The sequence below is a fragment of the Macrosteles quadrilineatus genome, unplaced genomic scaffold (assembly GCF_028750875.1).
Source record: "Macrosteles quadrilineatus isolate MER2022 unplaced genomic scaffold, UCM_ALF_1.0 Scaffold_6__1_contigs__length_79288215, whole genome shotgun sequence".
Classification (NCBI taxonomy): domain Eukaryota; kingdom Metazoa; phylum Arthropoda; class Insecta; order Hemiptera; family Cicadellidae; genus Macrosteles; species Macrosteles quadrilineatus.
In genome coordinates this window covers 21732226-21757748 of record NW_026542599.1, presented here as the reverse complement: position 1 = coordinate 21757748, position 25523 = coordinate 21732226, and the positions used below count along the sequence as shown (strand labels likewise).

Below are 25523 nucleotides of genomic sequence, written 5' to 3'. Positions count from 1 at the left end.
AGTTATTTACATTTAATAAAAACACCCTTTATTACCCTCCTTAGTAGCAGCAAACCTAAGCACAGTGCCTGTTAAACCTATAATAATGTGATTGAAATAGATTTAAGTAAAAATCAAACCAGGCAAAGGAAATTCGCTTAGTCTGCAAGTTTTTGTACATTTTATGAAATTACATTAAAAAAGTTATCCTTATTTATGGAACTAAGAGCTAATTATCGTGGTAATACATTATTTATACTAAGTCCCCTTAGGCCCCGTTTATGCACCAAGAGCGGGAGCGGGGCGATAGCGGGCCCGCTCCCGCTGTAAAAATTTTGTCAAAATTGTGCAAGCGATAGCAATAGCGGTTGGTCAACGGAGAATGGAAGGGGGACACAGTCTTGCCAACTCAAACTCTGCCAAATAATTAACACAACTATTTGTCCTAAGTGCACGTGCACGTGGGTCAGGTTGGCAACCCTGGCTGCAGCCGCTCCGCTCCCGCCGTGCATAAACAGTCCAATTTGACTCAATGTAGCTGAAAATCGCACTATTTAAGCAACCGCTGAGATTTCTAACTACACAGTGGGCAAATTAGAAACCGCAGCGGGAGGTCAACCGCTACCGCTATCGCTCTTCGTGCATAAACAGCCCCATTTAACCCAATGGTGTTAGAAATCGCTCCCGCTGTCACTACCGCTACCGCTCTTGGTGTATAAACGGGGCCTTACGTTCAAAACTTCAAACCAGAAAAGTTATAATCGCGGTGATGGTTGAACTAGTAAATTAATTGACCAGAGTGGGTGCTGGTCTAGTCACAGAGTGCGGGACTTAAAATTAGTCTCCGAGGTCGTGGGAACAATTAATATGTAATAGTGAATCTCCATGTGATAATGCAGCAACCTCTAGAGCCTATACGTAGTCCCGGGCTTGAGCGTATATAAAATATCAAATCAAATTTAAAATTGAAATAAATTTTAAATTTTGCTACAGTTTTATGGTAGTACATTTGTAAGAAAAGTAAATTTTTGTATGAGTTATTATAATAATTGGCCTATCAAACAGGTGCTATCTAAGAGAAAGATCAACCTTTACAGTAACAAGACCAGGGTTTGGACCGTTAAAAAAACTTTACAAATTAATAAACAACACAACTTTACAAACTGGTTAATAACAAAGCCATGAATCCTTTATGGTATCCTTAGGCTTCTACAGAAAATAAAATAAAAGGAAAATTATAACTCGATGAATCAGTTGAGAATGTGGACTCTGTTATGGTCAATCAGCAGGCGCCGAGTCGTAGTACAAACAAAAGGAAGGTGCAAAAATTTATAAACCCAAGAAAAGTGTCGTAACCAAACCATGAGACAAACTGGGAAACAAACAAAGTGTCAGTTACATACTTAACCACAAAGGTGAACAAACTGGTGTACATATGAACATACAGTACTCCCTTCAATCTCAATAAAAAAAACGAAACAAAAAATCAAGTAAAATATCAGATCACGCAGCTGCATGGTAACCTACACCATGCTTAGCCGGTCACTTTTGGCCAAATAGAAAAAAAGGCAGGAGCAGAAGACGAATTGAAAAAAAAAAAATTTTAAGTTTGTTGGTTCGGTTTTGGTTTTAGGTTAGGAGGATAGGAGGATAACTAACGTAGCATAGGACTTGACTTTTTTCATTCAAATTGAAATAGCTGTACCCAAGAATAATCGTGATCTAATCGAAGATCTGGTGATTATTATTGTCTTGCTATGAAGAGCAGATTTGCAGCTACTCGGCTCTTCCCCGCAAGTGGAGGTTTTGATGCCGGAAATGTTAGAAAAGTTATTCGATTCGTGAGAATGGGTTGCACAAATCGTCCATTTTACCACATAGTTGTGGCTGCTGTAAGTTTTTAATAAATAGGCCTAAGTTAATCTTATACAAACCAACATTTTGAAACATTGCCTTTTTAATCCTATTTGGAAGTTTAAGAGTACCCTAACTTACCTAGGGACTAAGTTTAGGCCTAGGTTAGGTCAAATTACTTTTAACAACACTAGGCTCAAGTTACCTTCAGCGGTAAGTAATTAAAGTAAACAGACCAAACCTAATGCTCACCAGCTGATGCTAAGTTACTTATTACTTAAGTTATCTTGCAATGTTAAAGCAACTTTCAAATTTGCACTTAGTGTGTTGCTACAAGGCCACACTATAAAAACAGGCCGTAATGCTCGTCTAGCATGACGTCACGATAGAAGACGGCAATGACGTATTTTTGCCGTTTGGTTGCTAGCCTAGAGGGAAGTGGGTTTGATCCCCGGCATAAGTTAGGCCTATCATCCAAAAAAATTTGAAAGATTTTGACTGCTTTTGAAGTTGGAAAGCAATTAAGCTATTACATAAGTTAATTAGGCATGCACCTACTTAAGTTAGGCTTATTCCGGCTGCACTTTAGTTTACGTCATATAGGACACTTACCGGTAACTTATTTGAATGCATATAACTTATCGATTAACTTACTTCATTCGATATATCAAGTTTGGTTAGTTAGGTTAATCTAACCTAAAACTAAAGTGCAGCCTTTGTGAAACTTTGAGGTTTGACTCCATTGTATTGCTAAGGTTAGAGGTGTGGTCTGTACGGTAATATATTTTTTGATTGCCATTAAGGCTATAACTTAACTCTAATACCGAAACCCCGGTCTGACAGGCCCACGGGAATTTTCAAAAACGCATGCTGGCAATACTGTTTACTTGAGAGATTCCATTCCCCCAATACCTTCCCCCCTTTTCCTCCCCCTACCTATTGATATAGGTATTGTTTGTTCATTTTGCATGGGTGTCGTGACCTTAACAGGTTGTCTGTTCATAATATGCCCGTCCCGTCTCAGAAGCCCATCGTTTGTGTATTTTAAAGCGGGGTCTCACAGGCCGAGGGTTTCAGTTTGTGTGTGTCTAAGCGGGGTCCATTATTTTTCAAATGGGGTCTCACAGACCGGGGGGTTTGATGTCTTCATCTTTGACCAGCGTTGCTGGATTGATTGCGTCAATGGTTTGTTTGGCTAGACGAGGTCGCTAAAGTTGTCCTCAAAGAACTCTTTCAATGAATAATATGCTCTACCAATGAGCCAGGACTTAATTTTGGTCTTGAAACTATTGTCATTCAGGCATTTAACTCCAGATGGTAGCCTATTGAACATCTTGTGGGCCAGGTGGGGGAAACAGTCCTTTTTTTGTGAGTCTGCAGTACGGGAGGTTTAATCTGATGCCATGTCGAAGATTCAGGTCATGCATCTCTACTCTTGTACAAAAGGTGTTTATGTTTACGTTGACGTGAAGTAGGCTTACGAAAATATAATTGCTGTACACAGTGAGGATTCCCAGTTGCCGAAAAATTGGCCTACAGTGGTCTAGATAGTCGGCCGTTTAACCGTTTAACGTCAGCCTAGGTAGGGTTTCGGTATTAGTGTTATTAGGCTAAGTTATATAGGCCTATTTTTGTCTGTAAATAAACTTTATTCATTTTGAATGACTTAATTAACTTAAACCAAACACTTATAAGCTTATCCGGCTAACCCTCCTTAATAATTAATAATTATAGAAATTAATTATTAAGCTCTTCTTTCAAGGGTGTGAAGTGTACAGATACAATGTATGTAGTTAGCTAAGTTATGTGAACGTTCTGTCTAGAAATAGTGCAAATAGTTTCTAAATAGCCGGAGTAAAGTTGACTGCCAAAATTTTGTTTTTGCATGACAATGCCTTACACTTGGATCTGCTTTCAATCATTCAAGGAGAATTTAGCCTCAACCACCCACCCTAGAGTCCATACCTAACACAAGTAGAAGTGAGGACTCCAAGTGGATTTTATTTGTTCTGTGCACCAATTTAAAGACGTGGTTTAGCAGGGCAGCCCTTTGCAGCATATGTATAATTTATATGATGTAGGAATTTCAAGGAATCACCGTTTTGATAAATGCCTCAATTTGTTTGGTGGCTGTGTATAAAAGTAGTATTTTAGTTGCCCTTTTAAATGCATAGGCCTACAGAAAAACTAAATAGGCCTATGGTTTCTTGTAAACAATTTTATTTTATTCCAAAACATTCCTTACTTCCTGATCATCCCTCATGATTTAACATAACAATATCTTTTTCAGAGAAAAAGAGAGCAGCACGATCAGTGTATTGAACAGGTTGGATCTTATGACCCTTTACCAAATGAAAAGAACGAAAAACTCGTTGCAATCAATTTTGAGAGGGTGAGTTACTGGATCGGACAAGGTGTTGGTGTTTCAAGGCCTGTTAGCGAGTTATTTGGTAAGATTTATTTTCTTTATCATTTAAACATATGAGTTAGCCTACAATAAGCATAGTAAGGTTATCCATTGACTGATGAGGGTCCCAAGGTTTTAAGTCACCGGGTAATCACGATTGCTATGTTCTCTAAAGCTAAGTTTAAGAGGATGTTATTTACCATAGCTATTTTTAAGCATGAAGCTTTCTACGTCTAGTCATAAAATAAAGCTTGATAAAAGTACCCTGGACAACATTTTACCAATGAATACACAAACTATAAAGAAGAACAGGTCCTATGGACAATATTCTAACAGTATTTTCAAATTTGGCGCGCAAAATATCTGTAGTTATGCACTGAACCACCACTCAGCGCTGTAGTCAAGTTTAGCACGCGGTGAAGTGGTAAACAGAGAGCGACATACACCGTTTTCGTCCCCTGTGGGCCAGGCCACGAGAGAAAGAGAGAGGGGGCGAAAACAGTGTATGTCGCTCTCTCTCGCACTTCACCGCGTGCTAAACTTGACTAAAGGGCTGAGTGGTGGTTCAGTGCAGAACTACAGATATTTCGGGCGCCAAATTTGAAAATACTGTTAGAATATTGTCCATAGGACCTGTTCTTCTTTATAGTTTGTGTATTCATTGATTTTACCATATGACCTAGTAGCCAAAATTTCAGTACGCCAATAATTGAGACATATTCTACCGAATATTAATATTTGACCTGAAATATAAATTACTGTAGACAACTTATGATATTGAGATTGGATCATCTTTAGGTTAAGTGAAGATTACTTACTTATAATACAATACATTAGGTTAGGCTATTGGGGGAGAAAAATATCGACGATTGATTTTGGATGTCCCAACTACATAGGTACACCACTTTTTCTTGCTAAACTCTAACCCATAAATTACCTTCCTAATATACTTAGAGTGTGATAATTTTATATTTTCTCTTTAGTTTTTCATATTAAGATACAAAAGTAGATAGTGGATTGAGACATTAAAAGTTAAAATAGTTTACTGTAAGTCGCTATTTTATGAAGGTTATTGCTTTACTATAGTTATTAATTGACTGCAGCTAAGTCATGCTCAAATAAATCTTTTATTAAGTAGAAAATCATTCCAGGCATTGCTGGATTGTTCCCGATTCATCCCAGAACTTACATGACGGCTTGGAGAAACAGAAAAGCTGCAGTAGAAAAAGATGCTGCAGAGAAAGCTGCTGCGGCAAAACCAGAAGAATCACCAGCTGCTGAACAGCCGACTGCTGCGTAGTCTTAATAGCATTTAACCATTGTTTTTCAGATCTTCATATTGAAGACCTGTTTGTAGTTTGTGTTTGTTTGTAATAAATTTGTTAAGAACAAAATGTTGTTTTATTAGTAGTACAATAATAATTGCTTTATATGATCATAAAGGTATAGTTTGTGAGGATCATTAAAGGGATTGTGTAATTCCTAAATAGGAGAGTTCATCATAACAACACAAGAACCTCATACCATCACAAAAAAAAAGAAGAAAAAAAATGATTTAAGTTTGCATAAGTATTTTTCCTAATTATTGTGAACCGTGTAAATCTTTTGTGTTAGTTGTAGGAAATTGAGTTAATTTCTATTCAATCCCAACAACGACCACTGAATATATTGTTATTTGTTTGTCGTGTATTACAGTGTGCAGTGTGTTTGAGTATTAATACAACTTCCAATTCATTGTCTAATAGAAAATGGCTTTAGTCATCTCATTTATACACAAATAATATTTCTGTCATAGAATGGTGTGTTTTTGTTATTTAAATTTAGTCATTAATTAAAAGATTTTAAACTGCTAAAAACTAACCAGAGATGAAAAACACCAATTTCTACAATATTGTATAACATTTTTTTCATCAGTTGTAAAGGTTTTCAGTTTTCAAAGACCTCTGAAGCTCTGGCACAGTCAATGGACTAAGACTTGTGTGTCTCCGCAGATTAGTTCCTCCAACCTCTGGGATGAAAAAGTATTACTGTATCATCTATTCTGATCAAATATTTTAGTTTCAAAAGGTGGATAATAGATATTAACTGACAGACATCGCCTATGTGGAGACCTATCCGATTGTTGAAATATTATATATATTTCTTATAGGAGTAAAACATAGTTTAAGACTTCGTCACAAACACCATCTAAGTTGTTAAGTAAAGGATGGTTGAGTGGGTATAAAAAAATTGAAAAGTAATAACATTATTAATATAAAATATGGTTTATGGTATTTATTTCACATTTTTGTCAACAAATAATGGAAAAATACACCCTCTTTTGGTAAAACTTTTAAAAATATACTTTAACACATAACAACAAAAATCTATCTTTTGAATCCATCTTAATGGATCAATAGTTTTAAAAATCTATACATTCTCAGTACTAAGATTAGTAAACTAAAGCTATTCTAAAGCTGAACATGTCTTTTGCAACACTTATGGGTTTTTAAAATGGAATTGTTTTTTAAATTTCACGGGCAGACATTCAATTACCGTAAACAGCGACGTTCACGGCTCAAAATATGTCTTCCTCAATCTGGAAGAAAACACATTAGATTAAACTCGTGACAAAACAGTGTATTTAAGGCAAATATTTGAGCTGAATGATGTTTTAGCCTTGTAACTTAACATCCGCTGGTTCTATAGCCAGGATTAAGAAGCGCAAGAACATTAGTATAATCAAACCGTTAATGTAATGGACATTTTACATGTATTGACATTGCAAGTATATTAGTAATTCATTTGTAAACATTCAACTCAAGTTCAAACTAGGCCCTATCATTTAAAATTGTGCCTTGTTAGTGATGGCAAGATTTTGAAGCTGCAACTAAATTTAGAATCAAGCCTAATTTTTACTGTGAAATTTTGAGTTCTTGGGAGATTCTAGAAAGTTGGAATAGGCTTATACAAGTATTTTTTTTTTAATTAATATTTAACAACTATGAAAAGTAGAAATGTAATTAAATAATGCAATGGTATGGGATTTTTTAAACTTAAAAGTTTATCACTGTTGTTGCTGGTGGGCAGGCTATGCCAGGTAAGGGTGTGCAAGGAGAGGAACCGACATCACTGCCCCGTTAATATTGTCTGATGATCATATTATACAAGTGAGAAATGTATACTTTCAAAAAATCACAGCAGCACTCAAAGATTCTGGTGAAGACACTAGCAGATTCAAAAAATGTTCTTATTGGCTCAGAGAGTATTCACACGGCTTGGCTTTGGAAGTGGATTTATTTACTCTTCAAAAATTAATTCCTCTGATAATTTGTTAGGTGGTCGTATTTGATAAAAATGTACGCTAAGAGTGCACGATTGAAAATCACTATTTGGCCACTATCTTGAGAGACTACAGTGAAGACCACGAAACATTTTCACGATTTTGCCGTGAACGTAGGAGACGTTCATTATTCCTCTGCAATCGGGGAAGGTGTTCACCATTTCATCTCAGCTGCAATTTTGTTAATTTTGTTGTATTCACAATTTCATTGCAATTAAAGAAGGCCTAGTATTTCACTGATTTAAGTATAAGAATTTTTATTTTTTTAAATCAATACTTTTTTAAAGTACCAAAGTTAGACTTGACCTAAATTTTGTCTGGTAAGAAGGTCAGGGCACGCTGACAAACTTAGCCTTATTGCAAAAAAAAAAAACTATATATAGGTTTTTAAATTTCTGATAAGTTTTCAAATCACATCTACATTAAAAAAGTGTTCCTGAAATTTTTTCATAAAAAAATTAGACCAAAATTATTATTTTTCTAACATAGGTCTTTTGAACTATCATATACATCCTACCAGTTTATAAAGCTCAGTTGAAAAACTTTAAAGATATAAATTTGTATTTATAAAAAAGGTGGATATCTTGGTGAATAAGCATTTTCGGACATCCCTTCACATGAACTTTTTTCTTTGTTTTGGCATGAGGATCCATATCCCAAAGCCCTGAAACGTTTTTATGGACACCCCCTGCATATAATATTTTAGTGCAAAAATAAAAAAAATTGAAACAATCAAAAAAAAAATTAGTAAAAATCTGAAAAATATTATTCAAAACGCACAAAAATACAATAAGCTACATGACAAGAGAAGCTGTAGATTTTATTAATATTTTAAGTTTGGAAGTTAAACATTGGCATTGAAGTTAGATTTCAATTCAAACATACTGGCCATTTGTTTACCTTCAATTTTATTTGATGGTGAAGAGTGATAACAATTTAACAATCCACAGTATTTGAATACGACTCCTATCAACCTCTCACATATTAAAAGTAACCTATAAAAGACAACAACTGAAAGTAAGACTTTTACCTAAAAGCAAAAGGTATAATATGAACTTAATTCTGGTCATAATCAAGTGTAAATAAAAAAAAATTACGGTTTTGAGTTCTGATAACCCTTGATGCACAGCTTGCCAATGGAAACACTCTCTAGAGAAAATTAAGATTGAGTTTTTTATAAGACCTTGAATGCCTGCTCTAAGTGACTTGATCTTTACCTGGAAATATTTCCAATGTCAAAAAAGTTTACAGTAGATCCTACGATTATCCTATATTATAAAGTTCTCTCGCAGTCACAAAAACATCGTCAACGGTTTTTGCAATGGCTGCAAAATCTTTCACACCTTCTGTGGTTTAGCAGAAATCATCATCATCTCTTGCATTCATGGAAACGTCAACATAGAAACATCGTCTTCCGTGACTGCGGCAAAATGAAAAATCTATCCCGCAGTCAAGTAGCCATGATTACTGTCTCCCGCAGTAATGGACACTTGACATATTTCTGTGATCCCGGCCAAATCTAGAACATCTTTCTCAGTCTTGAAGACATCATCATCGTCCACGCGGTGAATGATTTTTTTGAAATTGAAAAATATTTGCAGATGTATCCTGCAATTGCAATAGTAAAAGATTGGCTTGACTTGGCCTAGTTTCTTTAAAATATCACAAATTTTGGTAAAAATCCAATTTTTTAATCTTGCGAATGTGTTACGGGCCCAATTAATTCCGATACTTGGAGTTGCAGCTGTGTCTAAGGAATGTCGGCTGTTACTCACAAGACTACAAGATCGCGCCACTCACCCCCATTCATACTTGGCTTAAAATACCTACTATGTATGGTCGCCATTTCATAAAAAAAGTATTAAAGTACATTACTGAGACTTTGGGCTACATCAGGAGGAAATAAAAGACATTCGAGGATAGCAGCAAACTAAGGTTAATTGCTGCATAAAACTAAACTACTTGTATGGCGTGAGTAGGTGAAACTAATATTGAAGGTTTACATTCCATCATTTAGTTGTCGTTGGGTTTGAACAATTTATTCATTTCTATCAGAGCTTGGTAATCTGATGTACATGTGAAAATGGACTAGGTACAACGGCTAAGGCATAGCACCTCCGATAAAGATTTGAGACGGGAATTGTTTAGTCGCTTTATATGCTTTACACTATATGTTTTAGACTTTCCATATATTTCATTTATATCTGTAGTTTTGCATAGAAAAACAATGAAAAATAACAGTTTTGAATGCCTGATGGCAGTTAATCCCAGATAATAACAGATAGTACATTAAATAACAGATGATACATAAAAAATGAATAGCATTTACAATGTATTACTATTGTGCATGTTATATGAAAAAAATCAAGTGATAAATTTGAAACTTAAATGATTTCAAGTAAGTGGGAAGAAGACGCTAAGGTAGCTGCTGAGCCAATAAAGCGTACAACAGAGACGACTGATAATAAAACTATTTCGCCTCGACTAAGCACAAAGGGTTCATTATTCCAGAATGAGTCTTAATTTTCTAATACATTAAAATGATTGCTGAACTGACATTTTAAAAGTGTCTATAAATACATGGTATAGTTTAATATGTCTGTAAGTATGGACAGTGCAACCTCTCTTAACAGCCCCCTCACCAGGCTTTGCACAGATATACTAAATATTAGAACAGTAGGCCTAGACTATGTAAACATGAGCAATACTCTGTAGACATAAATGTAACTCAATGCCGTATTTAGAAACTTGATTTTAGAATATTTTCTAATAATGTTCACAAGCAACAATGAAAAAATATTTTTTTTGTGACGGATCTGTAGTGTTTTACTTGACTGTACAAAGGTAATCTGTCTCTTCTATACTACAGTACTGCAATTTACTTTTCAAAATAGAGAAGCTATGTTAGGAAAAAAAACACAAAGTTGAATTTTAACTTTTACATACATGCATTTTTGCATTAAAACTATTTACATGATTTTATGTACAAATGCCATAAAAAATACTTGAAAACATCTAGTTTATAAAAAAATAGCACTGCATGGACACGATTCTATTCTATTACACTACTTCATTAAGATAGGACTAAAATCTTTTAAGTGATAGAAAAGTTCCTTAAAGCCAACCGGATTAACTATTCACAGCGGATAAACCGACCTCTTTTTTTGTCCGAGGAGGCAACTAAAATCACCGGTTGATCATGTGTCAGTTAAGAGAGGGTCTACTGTACCATGTAGCTATACCATTGGTCGATCATATAAACCCATCAATACCATGGGTATTGGTCGATTGCTAGAGTGACGAGTGTAGTGGAGCCTGACAATGTGGTTACAACTCCAGTAACAATCCAGCCAACCTCCGTCAAAATGGTGTTCACTGCACAGCGGCTCACCATCCCTCAGATTGGAACACCATCTGAAAACATGATAGCTAGAGTTGGAAACACGGTAGAATAGAGTTGGAAACATGGTAGCTTGGAGCTGGAAACATGGTTGATTAGAGTTGGAAACACAGTAGATTTAGAGTTAATGGTATGGTTGTTTGGAGCTGGAGACACGGTAGATAAGAGTTGGTAGTATGGTAGCTTGGAGCTGAAAACATGATAGATTAGAACTGATAACATTGTAGTTTTGTGTGTGGAAACATCGTAGATTAGAGATAGGAACATGGTAGTTTGGAGCTGGAAACATGGTAGATCACAGCTGGTAGCACCTTTTTTTGGGAGTTGGAAACAAGGTAAATTAGAGTTGGAAACATAGTAGATTAGAGTTAGTAGCATGGTAGCTTGGAGCTGAAAACATGGTAGATTAGAACTGATAACATTGTAGTTTTGTATGTGGAAACATCGTAGATTAGAGATAGGAACATGGTAGCTTGGAGCTGGAAAAATAATAGATTAGACCTGGAACAATGTTAGCAGCTGGAAACATGGTAGATTTTAGCTAGAAACAGGTAGCTTGGAGTTGGAAACATAATAGATTAGTTCTGAATTTTTTTTAATTGGAAACATGTTATATTACAGCTAGAATAATGGTAGCTTGGATCTGGAAACATGGTAAATTACAGCTGAAACCCAAATAAAGTTATACTTTTGACTATGTATGGAACTAAATCATAGCAATTTTTAATTCAAAATAAATTTAGTATACCGGTAAGTATTTAACAACTGACAGTGTGCTGATTTTAACTACTAGCTTCTGTACAATAAGCAAGCTTTTTAACCAAAATGATTGGACAACTTTCCATTAACCAAGCATTTTCTATGAGGGCTATCTGTAAATTAAGGTTTCAGATGTGCTTCCAATTCCAACACAGTCAAAAGAACTAGTTTAATTCAAACTAGAGAAACAATCATGCCAAATCACTAATGATAAGACAAAAAAACTTAAGTTGATTTGGGAAGAATTGAAAGAAAGCTGGATATGTTCCAATACAATAAAAAATTACAGATTTTCTGTAACACTTATTACAAAAAGCCAAAATGAACATTATATGTTAAACACAAACCTGGGATGTGGTTCACGGAACTCCAGATGTATCCTGTACACATGTTTACAAGCCAGCTTCCAGTAATTGCCCTGGTACATGGTCAAGATGATAAACTCCTCCTCGTAGTTCACTTCTTGGTCAAAGTCAATCACACACACTTCCTTCAACACATCGTTGTCGTAGATGCTCAAAATCACCTTGCAAACGCATCGATACTTGCGAGTGCTCGTTAAAAAGTCTATTTCACTGAAAGGGCTCTTTTTCCCTCGGCAGGCTATGGACTTGAGGGTGATCGCGTAATCGCTGATATCCAACCGGCAGCCTGATCCTTTTTCGTCGCCAACATACATTTTGTGTCCCAGGTCAAAGTACGAGCCCCACGAGGGGACGTTAAATGGACGATCACTCATTCTCCGGGGTAATCTGCTCATGCAAAAATCTGTGTCATTCTCCGTCGCTTCAGACATGTCATTCGTCGTGATTAATCTTACGATTTTCAAAGTCTCTGAATCGGTCAGTATGTTTTTCGGTGCTACTTCGCTAAACACTTGTGCGTTGGTCATTGTACACAGCCTTATGTATTTCAGTGGTTCTTTAAGAATCTGTCGGAGAACTTGGCCCTCACTGGTTTGACCTGAAAAGTAGAAGATGTGATGAAAAAAATACAATTGGCAATTGGTAATCTGACACTTGATAGGTAGTGTGACCCTACAATAAGTGAATCATCAGCTAATTTTTAGAACTAGAAATTGATTCTTGTCGTGACAGCTTCACGTTCTTCCAGTCCGGTTCTACAGTTCTTAAAATGGTTAGTGTGAGGAAGCAGAACAGTACCGTGCTTTGCTTGATTGAACAGTGATTTTTTAATATGTAAACTTATTTATTACAAGTTGTGTAATCGTGTAGGTAATCAATAAACATTGATTTTTACCATGTCTAAACTGATAAATGAACTCTAATAGTCACAGAGTACATTACAGACAGGGCATGATTCCCCTGTACATGTTGGAATAGTGAGAGTCGGCATGAACTTGGGTAATTAAAGAGATTTTAAGTGTTTGGATAAAGGCACAATAATTATTGTGTGTAAGGTATAAGAAAATGGGGTCCTGGTATAATTGATATACAAGATAAAGCATAACCTAACCAATAAAAAAAACCTCATTGATTTACACAAACAGCCTAGTAAAACTTACCTCTGTGTTAAATTTTAGCATTCACTCAAAACAAACAGTCCTATGTAGATACAGTAGACCCCGGTTAGCCAAAATAAAAGGAGGAGAGCTGTTTTTCAGTTAACCCGTCATATGCTAAAAATAGCCTATGTATTACCACGGTGAGAAGGAAAAGTGAATTTAAAACAATGTCTATATAATACAGTGTTATATTTCAGCTACAAAAATTATCCAATGAAAATACGTTAAACTGAACAACTGAAGATAAATACTTATATTTTAGCACTGTATTATTTTATGAAACCATTTAGGTTTTAACCCAAATTTGGTTAACGGGGGGGGTTCTACTGTATTTAGGTCTACACAGAAATACAAATAAAAAAAAATATTTCATAATTTAAACATTTTTAAATACTTTAGTGCTTTTATACCTTGATGTTCTGCCCACTTGACAGAAGCTTTCCACACTTCCACTTCCCTACAGTTGAGAATGGGTTGTTTCAGAATGAACACCAAACAGTCTGAGTTGAGCTCCAGAAACTGTTGACAGTTGAAGATTTCCGTTGTCCGCGTTTGCACAACCTACAAGGAGGAAACTTCTTAACATCAATCTGTGATAATTTTTAAAGGTGTGTGCGTATGATATTTGTTCGAGCCGAGCACGAGACTCTACCAATGGAAGGAGTCCAGACATGTCATCTGAGTTTACCTGTGGCCATAGTAGTCGAATATTTATTTTTTATTTCTTGTCTAAATTTTTGACATTTTTATGTCCCTGTTTAATGTTTCAACAACATCAATATGAGTGGAGATTAATATTCTTGACAGGGATCTGAAAAAACGATCGTCATTTGAGAGGAGACCCTAGGAACTATTTGTGCCTAAAAGTGATTTGTGCCTTACACAAAAAATAAATTTTTTTGATCAGAGATGGGTTGAGTCTTGTTTGGACAACAGTTCCATCAGCAGTCCTAGCAGATTTAACAACTCAATCAATACACCTTAATGTTACTAAACAATTTGTGTGCCAACATTATTTACTCACTGTTTTCACAATGTTCTCGAGGCAGTCAATACCCGTAGTGCAGAGTGTGAGGCAGTATAGCGCGGGAAACACCTCATCAACCGTTCTAGGAATCAGCTGGTTAATCGCCTTCTTGCGCAAGGGCTCTATCAGGTATTTATCAGCAGCGAAGAAAAGCTTCATCGCCATGTCTCGGGACAAGTCTAAAGGTTCGTCCAACGAGTTGTACACATACCTGAAAGCAGTCATTTGTTATCCAGGAAATTTATTTGAGATAAAAAAATATTACAGTAGTTTATATGTTATCGGTTGATATCTATTTAATTGTGTGACGGTTTACGACTGATGAAGGCTAATTACCTTATCCCAACAGTACCTTGAGTATTTTATCAACATAAAATGTTTTGCTACAACTACAGTATCATCAGGGGGTAGGGGGTACAATACAAAAACAAATTGTATGTACATTAGTTAAAACGAGCAACCCCTCCGACTCAGATCCCCTCCCTCCCTCCACCAACCAACATTCTATCAAAACATCTAAATATTTTATGAAGTATCAATTATCAATTCATTGAGATGGGGACGCCACCTATGTGCGTATTTTAACCCATATGAGTGAAGGATGAGTGTAGAATGGTGTGAGATGATCTGTGTAGCTTTGTTACTGACTAATATCAGCTGTTTCATCAGGATAACATTTTTAAAGCCCAATGTCAGGAACAGCTAGGTCCAGTTTTGAACGATCAAAAAGCTCCTGACTTTTCCAAGGATCGGACCAGGGACCTTTTGATTGTTAGGCATGCACTTTAAGAGGCATCCTCACCCCTGAAAAACACGTACAAACATACGTTGTCTTTTCCCCCATTTCGGACGCCAATTTTTAAGTTAGAACTTTGGTATATGTCTTAACTTGTTCACAAAGAGTATCTGCTTTCATGTATAACCTGAAAATAAGAGTTTTTTACATAGATTTTTGTTAATACAATGTGAAAATAGGTCAATTTTTCCAAAGTTTGGTAACGATTTCGACCGTAATAAAGTTTAAATGTTGTAATTTGCTTTTAATAGAAAAAAAATTCAGCCCTTTCTGTAAACAATGGTAAACATTTCATGTAAAATGGGTGAAAAACAGCGTCCAAAACAGGAGAATAGGAACGCATGTTTTGTAGCCTGAGCGTCACTTGAATCTACTGGTAAACTCGCTACTAGCCATCCTATAAAACTTGATCTGCTTCTCTGACCTACGCAAGGTCGCTCTGCTCACTGTGGTAGTAGAACTTACTGTCGAAGTCCAATCTATTATTATCATCATTACCATAACACTTACATATATAGAGTCTATTTACTGTGTCATTACGGAAGATAGTAACTACAATCTTAACATGAAAATGAGTGGTTCATATTAATTTTACCATTTCATTCTCTATTCTCTATTGTCCCTTGAAAATATTGTTAAAATGGAAAATCGAAATAAAACAAATGTAGGAAGGTACTGAGAAAAATTAAATAAAACTGTTGTCTGTATATTCGTTATAATTTTATTTTATTTTTGTGTTTGACATGATTGTTTGAAATAACGCTGAAACCAAGACCAACCTTGAAAAAACCATGAAATTTGAATGTCTATCTGTCTGTTACGTTTTTTATTATTCTAGTTGCGTTACAACTCAAAATTGTCTAAGATAAATCAGCATATCTTAGTCAAATTAAAGTAGTAATGGATAACAATTTAAATAATAGGGTTAATTATATTATATTATTTGTTAACAAGTTCCTCTAAACTTACTTAGAGAAGCACGAGTACACGGCTAGTGCAATAAAAAAAAATGAAAATTTGAGAATTACTATGGTGTTTACGTAAATGGTGTTTATTTAGCCCCAAGGGGTTATTTTTAAGTGAATTTTCCAAATAGGGAAGCTATTGTCTTAGGTCTTGTGGTAAGACCTCGACCCGGGACCGATTTACTTTATTGAGGTCCCCAGAGGGCTCCTATTTCAGTGAAAATCCAATCAGGAAAATGGAAATTCACTTAGTCTGCAGGTTTACTGAGGCGGGGTAGGCCTATTTATGTTTAAAAACCTTGTTCAACAAGATATGTCCTTTATTTCAGCGTATGCCTAAGGTCCAGTGTTCAATGGATATCGTAATCGTGGACATGCGAGGGTCGTGATGATGATGTGAGGTTACATGGATCATATAGAGTGTTGAGTGTTTTGCGTACATTTTTGTCAAATTCTGGGAACAGCGTGGATAGGCCTACGCCCTACAGTGAGTCATCACTGCCGCTGCAGTCATTGGCTGTCGGCTACACACCTGCACGTCACCTGATCTAGTGATCTAGCCCCAACGATATAAACAACTCAGTATTTTTTACTCAGTATTTTTAACTCAGTAGTTTTTACATCGTTGTCTAGCCCTAGTAGTCCTGCGGTCCTGCTACCGGCTTTGATTACTGCATCGTGCGATCGTACTGCTAACATTCGCCAGTAAACAGTTTACGTCGTTTTGTATTTTTTCTGTCTACTTGGGTTTCTTCTGCATTATGGGAAGAGTCTCGAAAAAAGGCAACTTATTTTTGAGTGCTAAACGCAAGAAAAGATGTTTCAACGTTGGCCTGATGAAATGGCGCCTTGAAAGGAAATTACGATACGCCTTGAAAGCTCCAACGATAGCTGCCTGGAATTTTTTTCCAGGCAGCTATCGTTGGAGCTCACTCAAAGAAGGTGATTTTTCTTGGAGTACGCAATAAGTACTGTACTATCTGCGCCAGTGCAACTGAGAAAGGATTACCTGCATCGCCGCATCCATGCTACAAAAACTGGACAGGTTCTTCACCCAGCATGGAAGCTGACATTATTTTCGAAGGTTTTTGTAGGAGTATTGAAATGTATGGGGCCATTTACGGGACCGTCCTAGCTGATGGCGATTCAAACGTCTACAATAAACTAATCGAATGTAGGTCATACAAACATTACACAGTCTCTAAGATTGAATGTACAAATCACCTACTTCAAAATTATTGCTCAAAACTAAGAGACATAGTACTGGACAAAAGGCGCCGGTCCAATAACTCTAAGAAACGTAGGGAGCGTTTCATAAAGTCCAAATTTCACAAAGTCCAACGGTTAAAATATTAAATAAACAGAGCGTTTCACAAGGTCCAAATTTCATAAAGTCCAAAACTACAGCATTCAAATAATCACCGTTTCACAATGTCCAAATTTCACAAAGTCCAATGTTAAAAAATCAAATAAACAGAGCGTTTCACAAGGTCCAAATTTCATAAAGTCCAAAACTATAAAATTCAAATAACCACTGTTTCATAATGTCCTAATTTCACAAAGTCCAACGTTAAAATATCAAATAAACAGAGCGTTTCACAAGGTCCATATTTCACAAGGTCCAACGGTACAGTCTAGGCCAGAAGTCTCTACAGTGGTTGCCACGGTCAGATAGTAGGCACCGTCCACCGGCGCTCAACTACTGATTACTGATTACTCCCTGTTGCAGCAAACCTAAGTACGGTACTTGTTAAACTAATGCTATTTAAATATGGAATAAATGTGATAATTTTAAGGAGATATTCTAGTGTAAATCAAATAAGGGAAATGGAAAATCGATTAGTCTGCAGGTTTGCTGCGGAGGGGGTGAATACCACTACTTTACACTCTTTACAACGTATCTACGGACCCACAATGATGTTTTGTGACGCGTGGCAACAACACTAGGTAGTGTAGTGCCTACATACCGAACCACGGCAACCTCTGCAGCGACTTCTGGCCGAGACTGTACCGTTGGACATTGTGAAACGCTATGTTTATTTGATATTTTAACATTGGACTTTGTGAAATTTGGACATTGTGAAACGGCGATTGTTTGAATGTCATAGTTTTGGACCTTATGAAATTTGGACCTTGTGAAACGCTCTGTTCATTTGATATTTTAACGTTGGACCTTGTGAAATTTGGACCTTGTGAAACGCTATGTTTATTAATATTTTAACCATTGGACTTTGTGAAATTTGGACCTTATGAACCTCACCCGAAACGTACTTAGAAGCAAGGTCTTCAAACTTAGGTCAGCTGTAACAAAGGCAGCTGACTACAGACAGAAGGAAAACCATAGAGAAAAGACTTTGCGTCTACAAAATGACATAAGAAATTCGCCAAGCCACGTGTTCGGAGAACATCTTAAGTGCGAGGAAATCGGCTACTTTGGATGTAAAGGGAGGAAGGATGGAGAGATAAATTACATCCCTGAGATGAAGACGAGTGGCATCTACCACAAGGTGATGAGGCACGTGAGCTATCTGTGCGACAATGCCAAAAGCTTGATTATAAAGCAAAACAACAACCCTGCTGAGCATTTCAACTCGAAAGTTGCTAAGTTTGTTGGTGGCAAACGAATAAACTTTGCCAAGAAAAGGTCATACCAGGCGAGATGTTCTGCTGCAGTTGTATCCCACAACTCACAACTCGCACTTTACAAACTACATAAAAATCTAGTTAAAAAGAGTCCTGGGAAGGTTTTAAAGACCCAATAACTTAGGTGGGTACAAAAGGTTCTGAGAGAAAGACGAAGGAGGGAAAAGGTAAGGAGGTCTAAATTGAAATCTAGCAACATCTCTAAAAAGAAACAGGAATGAACTTATCTTGATTGAAAGAAATACCGTTCTACAGTCGGACAGTGGCCTATGGAAAGAAGAAAGGCGCAAGTTGCTCACCGCATCTAACTTCGGTACGGTCTGTAAACGTCGACCAACAACGGGCTGTGGAAACCTCGTAAAGACACTACTGTATAGTGATGTTGATTGTTCAGCGACAAGATATGGAAAAGAAAATGAACTTAATGCCATAACGAAAATTGAAGAAGTATTGGGAGTAATTGTTGAAAAGTGCGGATTGTTCATCGACGAAAACATCCAATACTTAGGCGCCAGTCCTGACGGTCTAATTGGGAATGATAGCATTGTTGAGGTTAAATGTCCAGAGTCATGCAAAAACCTAACCCCAGAAGAATCAATAAGATCGAAAAAGTTCCCTTTCCTAAGTTTCAATGAGAACAAAATAGAAATAAACAGGAAACACAAGTTCTTTTATCAGATCCAGGGACAACTTCACATATCAAAACGACAAAAATGTTACTTCGCCCTGTGGACACCTCATGGAATCAAAATTGAAGAAATCATGAAGGATGACGATTTTTGGCAAAACCAGATGGAAGAGAAATTGAAAAGGTTTTATGTGGATTGTATATTACCAGAATTAGTATATCCCTGTCACCCCAGGTCCATGGAAATAAGAAACCCAGTATACAAGCTGCCATGAAAGAACAGAAGCCAGAAGACCAGAAAGATAAATTACAGTCAACAACTTAGGGACGTACTGAATAAACGTGCTAAAAATTACTTTTAACATTGAATTTTGAAAATAATTTAGTGATTAATTTAGTTTTGAAACCTTCATTACTGTGATTTGGACAGATATTGTATAGTTTATTCATTACGATTTGTTTTTTATATTAATGTATTGACTATTGGTTGTTGTATGTTTAATTTTGTAACTATAATTAGGTAATCGTTAATCTGTAAATATACATCATGGTATTCATACAGGCTTACCGCAAAATGCGTTAGGATTCAACATTGAAATATGTGAAATGCTTTTGTACTGATTTTTTCTTATAATATATTTCAATACCTGTACATAAATTAATTTACTTGCCATTTTGAATTTTTATATTATTGTTATTTGCTGTATTGTAATTTTCTACCTAGATAAAGGTATTATTATAATTATTGTCATGACAAAGAGAGTTTTTGTATTACATACATATAGCATCTAAAACATTGAAATATTGTTTGTTACCATCATTGTGTGTGTTGTAACTCTGCAAAAAATTAACAGAAATATCTTCAGTAACGAAATGGTGGCTATATTGTTAACTCCTTAAAATATCCTGGTGTGGTACTGTACTGTTTTGTTCCATTGGAATACATTTGTTTACTATTTTCTTTTATTTTAGAAGAATAAAAGAACAGAGAATATAAACTTTTATTACATGGAATCATATCAATGAAATTAGTAATGCATTTAAAAATAATTTATCACTACCATTTATAATATACAAACTCTCTTCATGTTTCTTGAACATGTACAGTAGAGTATTCCAAGACCGACGCTAGGCAGGGCAGGGCGATGGTACTGCGCGAACTCGTGGCAGTGCGCGTGCGGTGACGGCTAAAATAACGATGTTTTTAGAACGGCATGAATACTGACCCCGCACTGTTCCCCGCTCACCCTCATCTACCACCCAAGTCATCCCCCCCAAATCGCAAACAGAGCAAAGGTGATGATGCCTCTTAACAACTCAGCTAAAACTGTAAATATCTGTATGAAATAGAGTCATATTGCTTGTACCTAAATCACTACTGTAAAAAATCTATTAGGCCTAAACAAATAATTATATCACGAATAAAACTAGCATTATCGACTTCAAAACAACGCATGAGTCAGTGCCTTGCCTGCTATCTGCTGTCATTTATTGAAAAAAGATGAAATCGAGGTTTTGAAATAACAATTATATTTATGCCTAAAAGAAAAATATAAATAGATTGGACATAATACTAATCCAACATATCTTAAGTTCCAAAAAAAAGTATTAATGTTATGAAAAAGGAAGGTGCAAGCAAGCCGTTTTTAGATCTTCAAGATTAAACTATGTATACAAAATCTTTACTCACGATAAAAAGAGGCTGTCAAACACTCAAAAAATGCAAACTTAAACTTGTGAATGAAATTCAATGTATTTTTTCTTCAGAAGTAGGGCTACTACCATTTATTACAAAATCCAGAGAAAACAAGGTTTGGTAAACAAACACATCTTACAATGAGTAACGTGTCACAGATCTACATTTTCTTACTTCAGCAAAAGTTTGAAGGCATCAGGGTGAACGTCTGGTAGGTTGATAATTTTCCTCGTGTCTTCACGGAGATCACTTTCTTGAAGCATGTTGCGGAACACAGGACTGTGCGCTAGAAGCATAGCTTTCACAGCACCCAGAGTCTCCTAATAAAAGATTCTTCAGTTAGAAATCTGGCGAGTGTCTTGCAAGGATTGATTGCGTGGTAAATTTGTACAGTAAAAAAGTCATTAAGTCATGTTATAACTTAGTAGAATACGTTAACTAGTCCAATCACTACTCATAACCTCTAACAGAGGTTATGTAATTGTTTATAACCATTCAGATAATCAGCTGGTGTCAGGTGAAACTCGTTACCATGTACAGTAGAACGTAATGAAACCACATTTGACTAAAACAGCTGTTTTCAAGACTAAATCCTTGTGTGGAATGTTCGCAACAGGTTAGTGAGGCAAGAAAAATCTTAAACCAACAATAAACACAAAACACAATCGTATAGGCCTAACCTTAATCTTATTAGCCGGACCAAATACATGTATGGCATTACGGTAAGGCTTTAACGACTTAAATTACTTGCAGTCTTTGAAGTCTGTAGGTATCTATCTTCAAATGTAGACCTAAGTTAAACATGTACTGTACATTCATCACCATATTTATTTATAGCCTAATTCTTGATCGTTTTACTTGTTTCTGTTACATTAGCTGCCTTGCAACTACCAATAAAAGCCCATACATATTGTAAAGAGCCTAGATTTACTAACTTTTTTGATATATTTAGGCTAGATTTTTACAACACAGTGTATTTTAGACTACTATCCATTATGATAATACAAATAAGCTTACAACAGGTATGTCTTCAGCGTTTCCCACTCTGAAGTGACAGTCATGAAGTGTTTCTCGGCTGAACAAGTAATCAGCCGCTCCCATTGGCAGAGGGTCAACATCCACATGTTGCACAGTACTCGATGTGGACGGTCCAGCTGTTGAAGTAAAAAATAAGTTAAACAGAAAGCATTCAGTCTTAATCAAAATTCATGTTTCTAGCCCCTGGACTAATTTATTAAGTCAATAATAGGTTTTTACCTACCTCTGTCAAATAGTCTTATGATAAAGATTGCTTCATTTAGTAGCTGGGGCCTAGCAATCTTTATCATTGGACTATTTGACGGAGGTACGTAAAAACCTGTATTGTCTTAATTCAGTCTTAAGCCTACAAACCAAGTGTTATATTGTTAAAGTGATGAAGATGTTAACCTAGGTAGAACTTAAGTTACAATATGAACATCAACTTAATCTACGTTTACAACATCGCTTTAGCATAGGTTACCAGGTCTTCATGCTTATTTCTTAAGTAGGCCTAACTTAACTTAAGCTACGTTAAAGGTTAAAGGTAGACGCTCAGTCCTCTACTTGGAGCAGTGATAGATGGAAAGTCTTCTTCAAGTACAGTACGAAGTGGCTGGGTCCGTTGGTGGTGGAATTGAGCTTCTGTGTAGTGCTGGGTGTTTGGTGGCTGTGTTAAAGGGCCACATCTAAGTGTTTGTGTTTTTTTTTTAGTGGGGGCATGGTCTCCTCACTTTTCATAGTTTTCTTTCAATATAATGCAGTGTGTTTGTTATCTTTTGGTAGCTGCGTTAAAGGGCTACACCAGTGTCTGTGAGGGCATGGTCTCCTCACTTTTCCTCCAAACACACTTCTCCTACTTATTATTGGTGCCATCTGTTCTGCTACTGTATTCTTAATAATGTAATATTATGCTGTAAATAATTATGTTATCTTTGAGTATCCTCTTTATTATCTGTTGCTATTGTATTGAATAATTATCAATGTTTTTTTGTAGTCCTTGCCATTAAACTTGTAAATTACCTGTAAATACTTGTAAATAATGATTGATTCACAACCAAAAGTTACAAGTGCTGATACAGTCATGTTATTGTTATGTAATTTCCAATTTTCTATTATATTTGTTGCTACTGCATTGAATATTATATTGTTATGGTTGTTTTGCTATGCATTTTAGAATTGTAAATTGTTATTCTTGTTATTGTTATTGTTTATTATTGTTATTGTTATTGTATTATCATCTTGATGTAGACAAATTTGTAAAATTGGTTTAACCGTGGGAAATAAATGAAAAGGTTAATTTCTTATTGTTATTGTTTTTTTAATATTTTTTCTTAAGTTAGGTACTTAGCCTAATGCTAGTGACATTTCACAAGGAGGTCATGAGAGAATGGCTGCACTTTACTTAACGTCCTACACTCATTCGAATGAAAATATCGATCAAGCTATATCGTTTGGTTAGTTAGGTTAACCTCAGGGCCAGTTCTAGGAATTTTTCAGAGTTAAGCGAACACCCGAATCAGCGCCACTTAGCAACTTAGCGCCATGAACAACTTAACCGTATTTGTGAATTTTTTCCCAATGATTTTGGGAAGCACTTTTTTATAAGTTTAGGTTAGAAGAATACTTGCAATAAAATACTGTTTATTATTCGCAGAAATTTAACATTTTTACACTTTTACTCATCATATAAACTTTAGCAAAACCAAGGCCACGCTAAAAAAACAGACCGTAATGCTCGTCAAGCATGACGTCACGATAGAAGATGGCAATGACGTAATGTTTGCAGTTTGTGATCAGCTGATTGTTTTAATTTGGAAAATAAATAAATAAATACCTACGTCATTGCCGTCTTCTATCGTGACTTCTTTGGGCTGACTGGACTCGCCACCAGATGATTAAAAAAAAAATCTACTTATTGATTTGGCTTGTTTTTTATCTTACTCTTCCAAGTTCGCTTAACTTACGCTTTCTATAAGTGCTAACCATTTTGTTTTGTAGTGTTAAGAATTTTTGTTTAGTTTTAGTCCTGACTTGAGTCAATTTGTAAAACAGTATTGTTACTGAAATTCGCTCATGAATAAAGACCATATTTATTTATTTATTATTTATGTGTTGTGACAAGTGGCGCTGCGCGCTTGCTTATCTCGACTAGTGAGTGAGTCGTGAAATGAAACCCACAGGCGCCGCGCTGTACGCTGCCAACTCCGACTGCCGAGCGTCAGCTCACTACAGATCGAAACTGCAAATGGCATCGAGTCCTTGAGTTGTAGTGCTGTACAAATATACGCATTTTTCAAGTGCTGTTGGTACAAACAGAATAAATGCCTTTACTGTGGTGCTTTGAATAGGCCTACTTGAACTCTGAGAAAAAATAAGCAAAATTACGTTAATTACATTAAAAAAAATTGTTCCGTTGGCGCCACTTTTTCGTGGCGCCATATGCGGCAGCGTAGTTCGTGTATGGGTTAAACCGGCCCTGGTTAACCTAACCTAACTAACCAAACGATATATCATTCAAACGATATATGAATGAGTGTAGGACGTAAAGTAAAGTGCAGCCTAGAGAATAGCCTAAATTTTTTATGGATGTGCCGGGAATTGAACCCGTTCCTCCCGCACCCAAGTCAGAGACGCTAACCACGTAGTTATTATTACCTAACAGCCTATCAACTGTTTTTTTTTCTCTTGTCAGGCTATCATTTTAGTTCTATTTATGTTATCATTTTAAGCCTAGGCTAGCAAAAAATGTTTAACTTAGGCCTGTTTGATATTTGATGGTAGTCATTTGAGATAAGTATTATCAATAGGTCCTGTCTCTGATAATAGAGATGTCCAATGATATGTAAAATATGATAAATAAAAATAAAATAAAATTACATAGGCCTATGCTTACCTTCTTCCTGGGCATCCAGATTGGGCTCCATTGGAGTGCTCTTTTCCACTTCTTATTTGTTATTACTCTTTCTCTACCTAATTATTTTACTTCCTACTCAACATAAAACTATGTCATGAGAATAATATTTACATTATTGTTATAAGAAATCTGCTTGATGTTCTATTTTATATACATAGTAGGGATCAAGAGAAAATTGTTTTGACAGATAGAACTAGTTAGATAGGTTTGTTGTAGTTTTGTTTTTTGTTTTACAGTTTTGTTGTAGCTGTAGCCGAATTTCCCACACACAATGCCAACTGCAACTGCGCAGATAAAAGAGACTTTACATTTAGCCATTGATTATAGTTCACAAACACCCCGTGACCAAGTGTATGGCACTATAAAAATTTAGACAATTCAGAACTGTTAAGTTAATCCATGTTTAATCTATGGTTAATCATTGTCCCGTTAGGTTAACAACGTTTTACAAACCTTCTGAAGCATCGACAGCTTAAATTAGTGAATGAAACTGTGTGCGTTGCTTTGACTCTATGGGACGGCATTGTACATCCTGTTGATTGTCAGGGGTGTTAAGAAGCATGATTCGTTTGCACTCGAATTCACATG

The 25523-nt window shown here is 35.9% G+C and overlaps 2 protein-coding genes across 5 annotated transcripts; one reads left to right on the top strand and one right to left on the bottom strand.

The window, feature by feature from the left end:
- The first annotated feature begins 1607 nt into the window (after positions 1-1607).
- On the top strand, positions 1608-5634 carry LOC128997002 (probable 28S ribosomal protein S16, mitochondrial). The gene is made up of 3 exons (XM_054422574.1): positions 1608-1871; positions 4124-4283; positions 5392-5634. The coding sequence occupies exons 1-3, from the start codon at positions 1737-1739 to the stop codon at positions 5538-5540; spliced, it is 444 nt and encodes a 147-aa protein (XP_054278549.1). The 5' UTR covers positions 1608-1736; the 3' UTR covers positions 5541-5634.
- An 865-nt stretch (positions 5635-6499) lies between these two features.
- On the bottom strand, positions 6500-25131 carry LOC128997073 (BTB/POZ domain-containing protein 2-like). Of its 4 annotated transcripts, none has more exons than XM_054422652.1 (8): positions 24915-25131; positions 22019-22155; positions 21176-21321; positions 14271-14484; positions 13657-13807; positions 12069-12684; positions 10792-10976; positions 6500-6818 (listed from the first exon to the last, which is right to left on the bottom strand). In XM_054422652.1, the coding sequence occupies exons 1-7, from the start codon at positions 24943-24945 to the stop codon at positions 10799-10801; spliced, it is 1473 nt and encodes a 490-aa protein (XP_054278627.1). In that variant the 5' UTR covers positions 24946-25131; the 3' UTR covers positions 6500-6818; positions 10792-10798. The 4 variants fall into 4 exon arrangements, with proteins under 4 accessions (XP_054278627.1, XP_054278625.1, XP_054278629.1 ...); XM_054422650.1 differs by having other exon boundaries at positions 10805-10976; XM_054422654.1 differs by having other exon boundaries at positions 10835-10976.
- Between the last annotated feature and the right edge of the window lie 392 nt (positions 25132-25523).

What these genes read in the sequence shown, in the direction of transcription:
- LOC128997073 (XM_054422650.1), bottom strand. Translation starts at nt 24,945, where the DNA reads ATGGAGCCCAATCTGGATGCCCAGGAAGAAG. An exon ending in GCCTTCAAACTTTTGCTGAA is followed by an intron (nt 14,485 to 21,175) that starts GTAAGAAAATGT and finishes GACTGCTTTCAG; the next exon opens with GTATGTGTACAACTCGTTGG. An exon ending in TCGAGAACATTGTGAAAACA is followed by an intron (nt 13,808 to 14,270) that starts GTGAGTAAATAA and finishes TCCTCCTTGTAG; the next exon opens with GTTGTGCAAACGCGGACAAC.
- LOC128997002 (XM_054422574.1), top strand. Translation starts at nt 1,737, where the DNA reads ATGAAGAGCAGATTTGCAGCTACTCGGCTCTTCCCCGCAAGTGGAGGT. An exon ending in ACCACATAGTTGTGGCTGCT is followed by an intron (nt 1,872 to 4,123) that starts GTAAGTTTTTAA and finishes TATCTTTTTCAG; the next exon opens with AGAAAAAGAGAGCAGCACGA. An exon ending in GCCTGTTAGCGAGTTATTTG is followed by an intron (nt 4,284 to 5,391) that starts GTAAGATTTATT and finishes AAATCATTCCAG; the next exon opens with GCATTGCTGGATTGTTCCCG.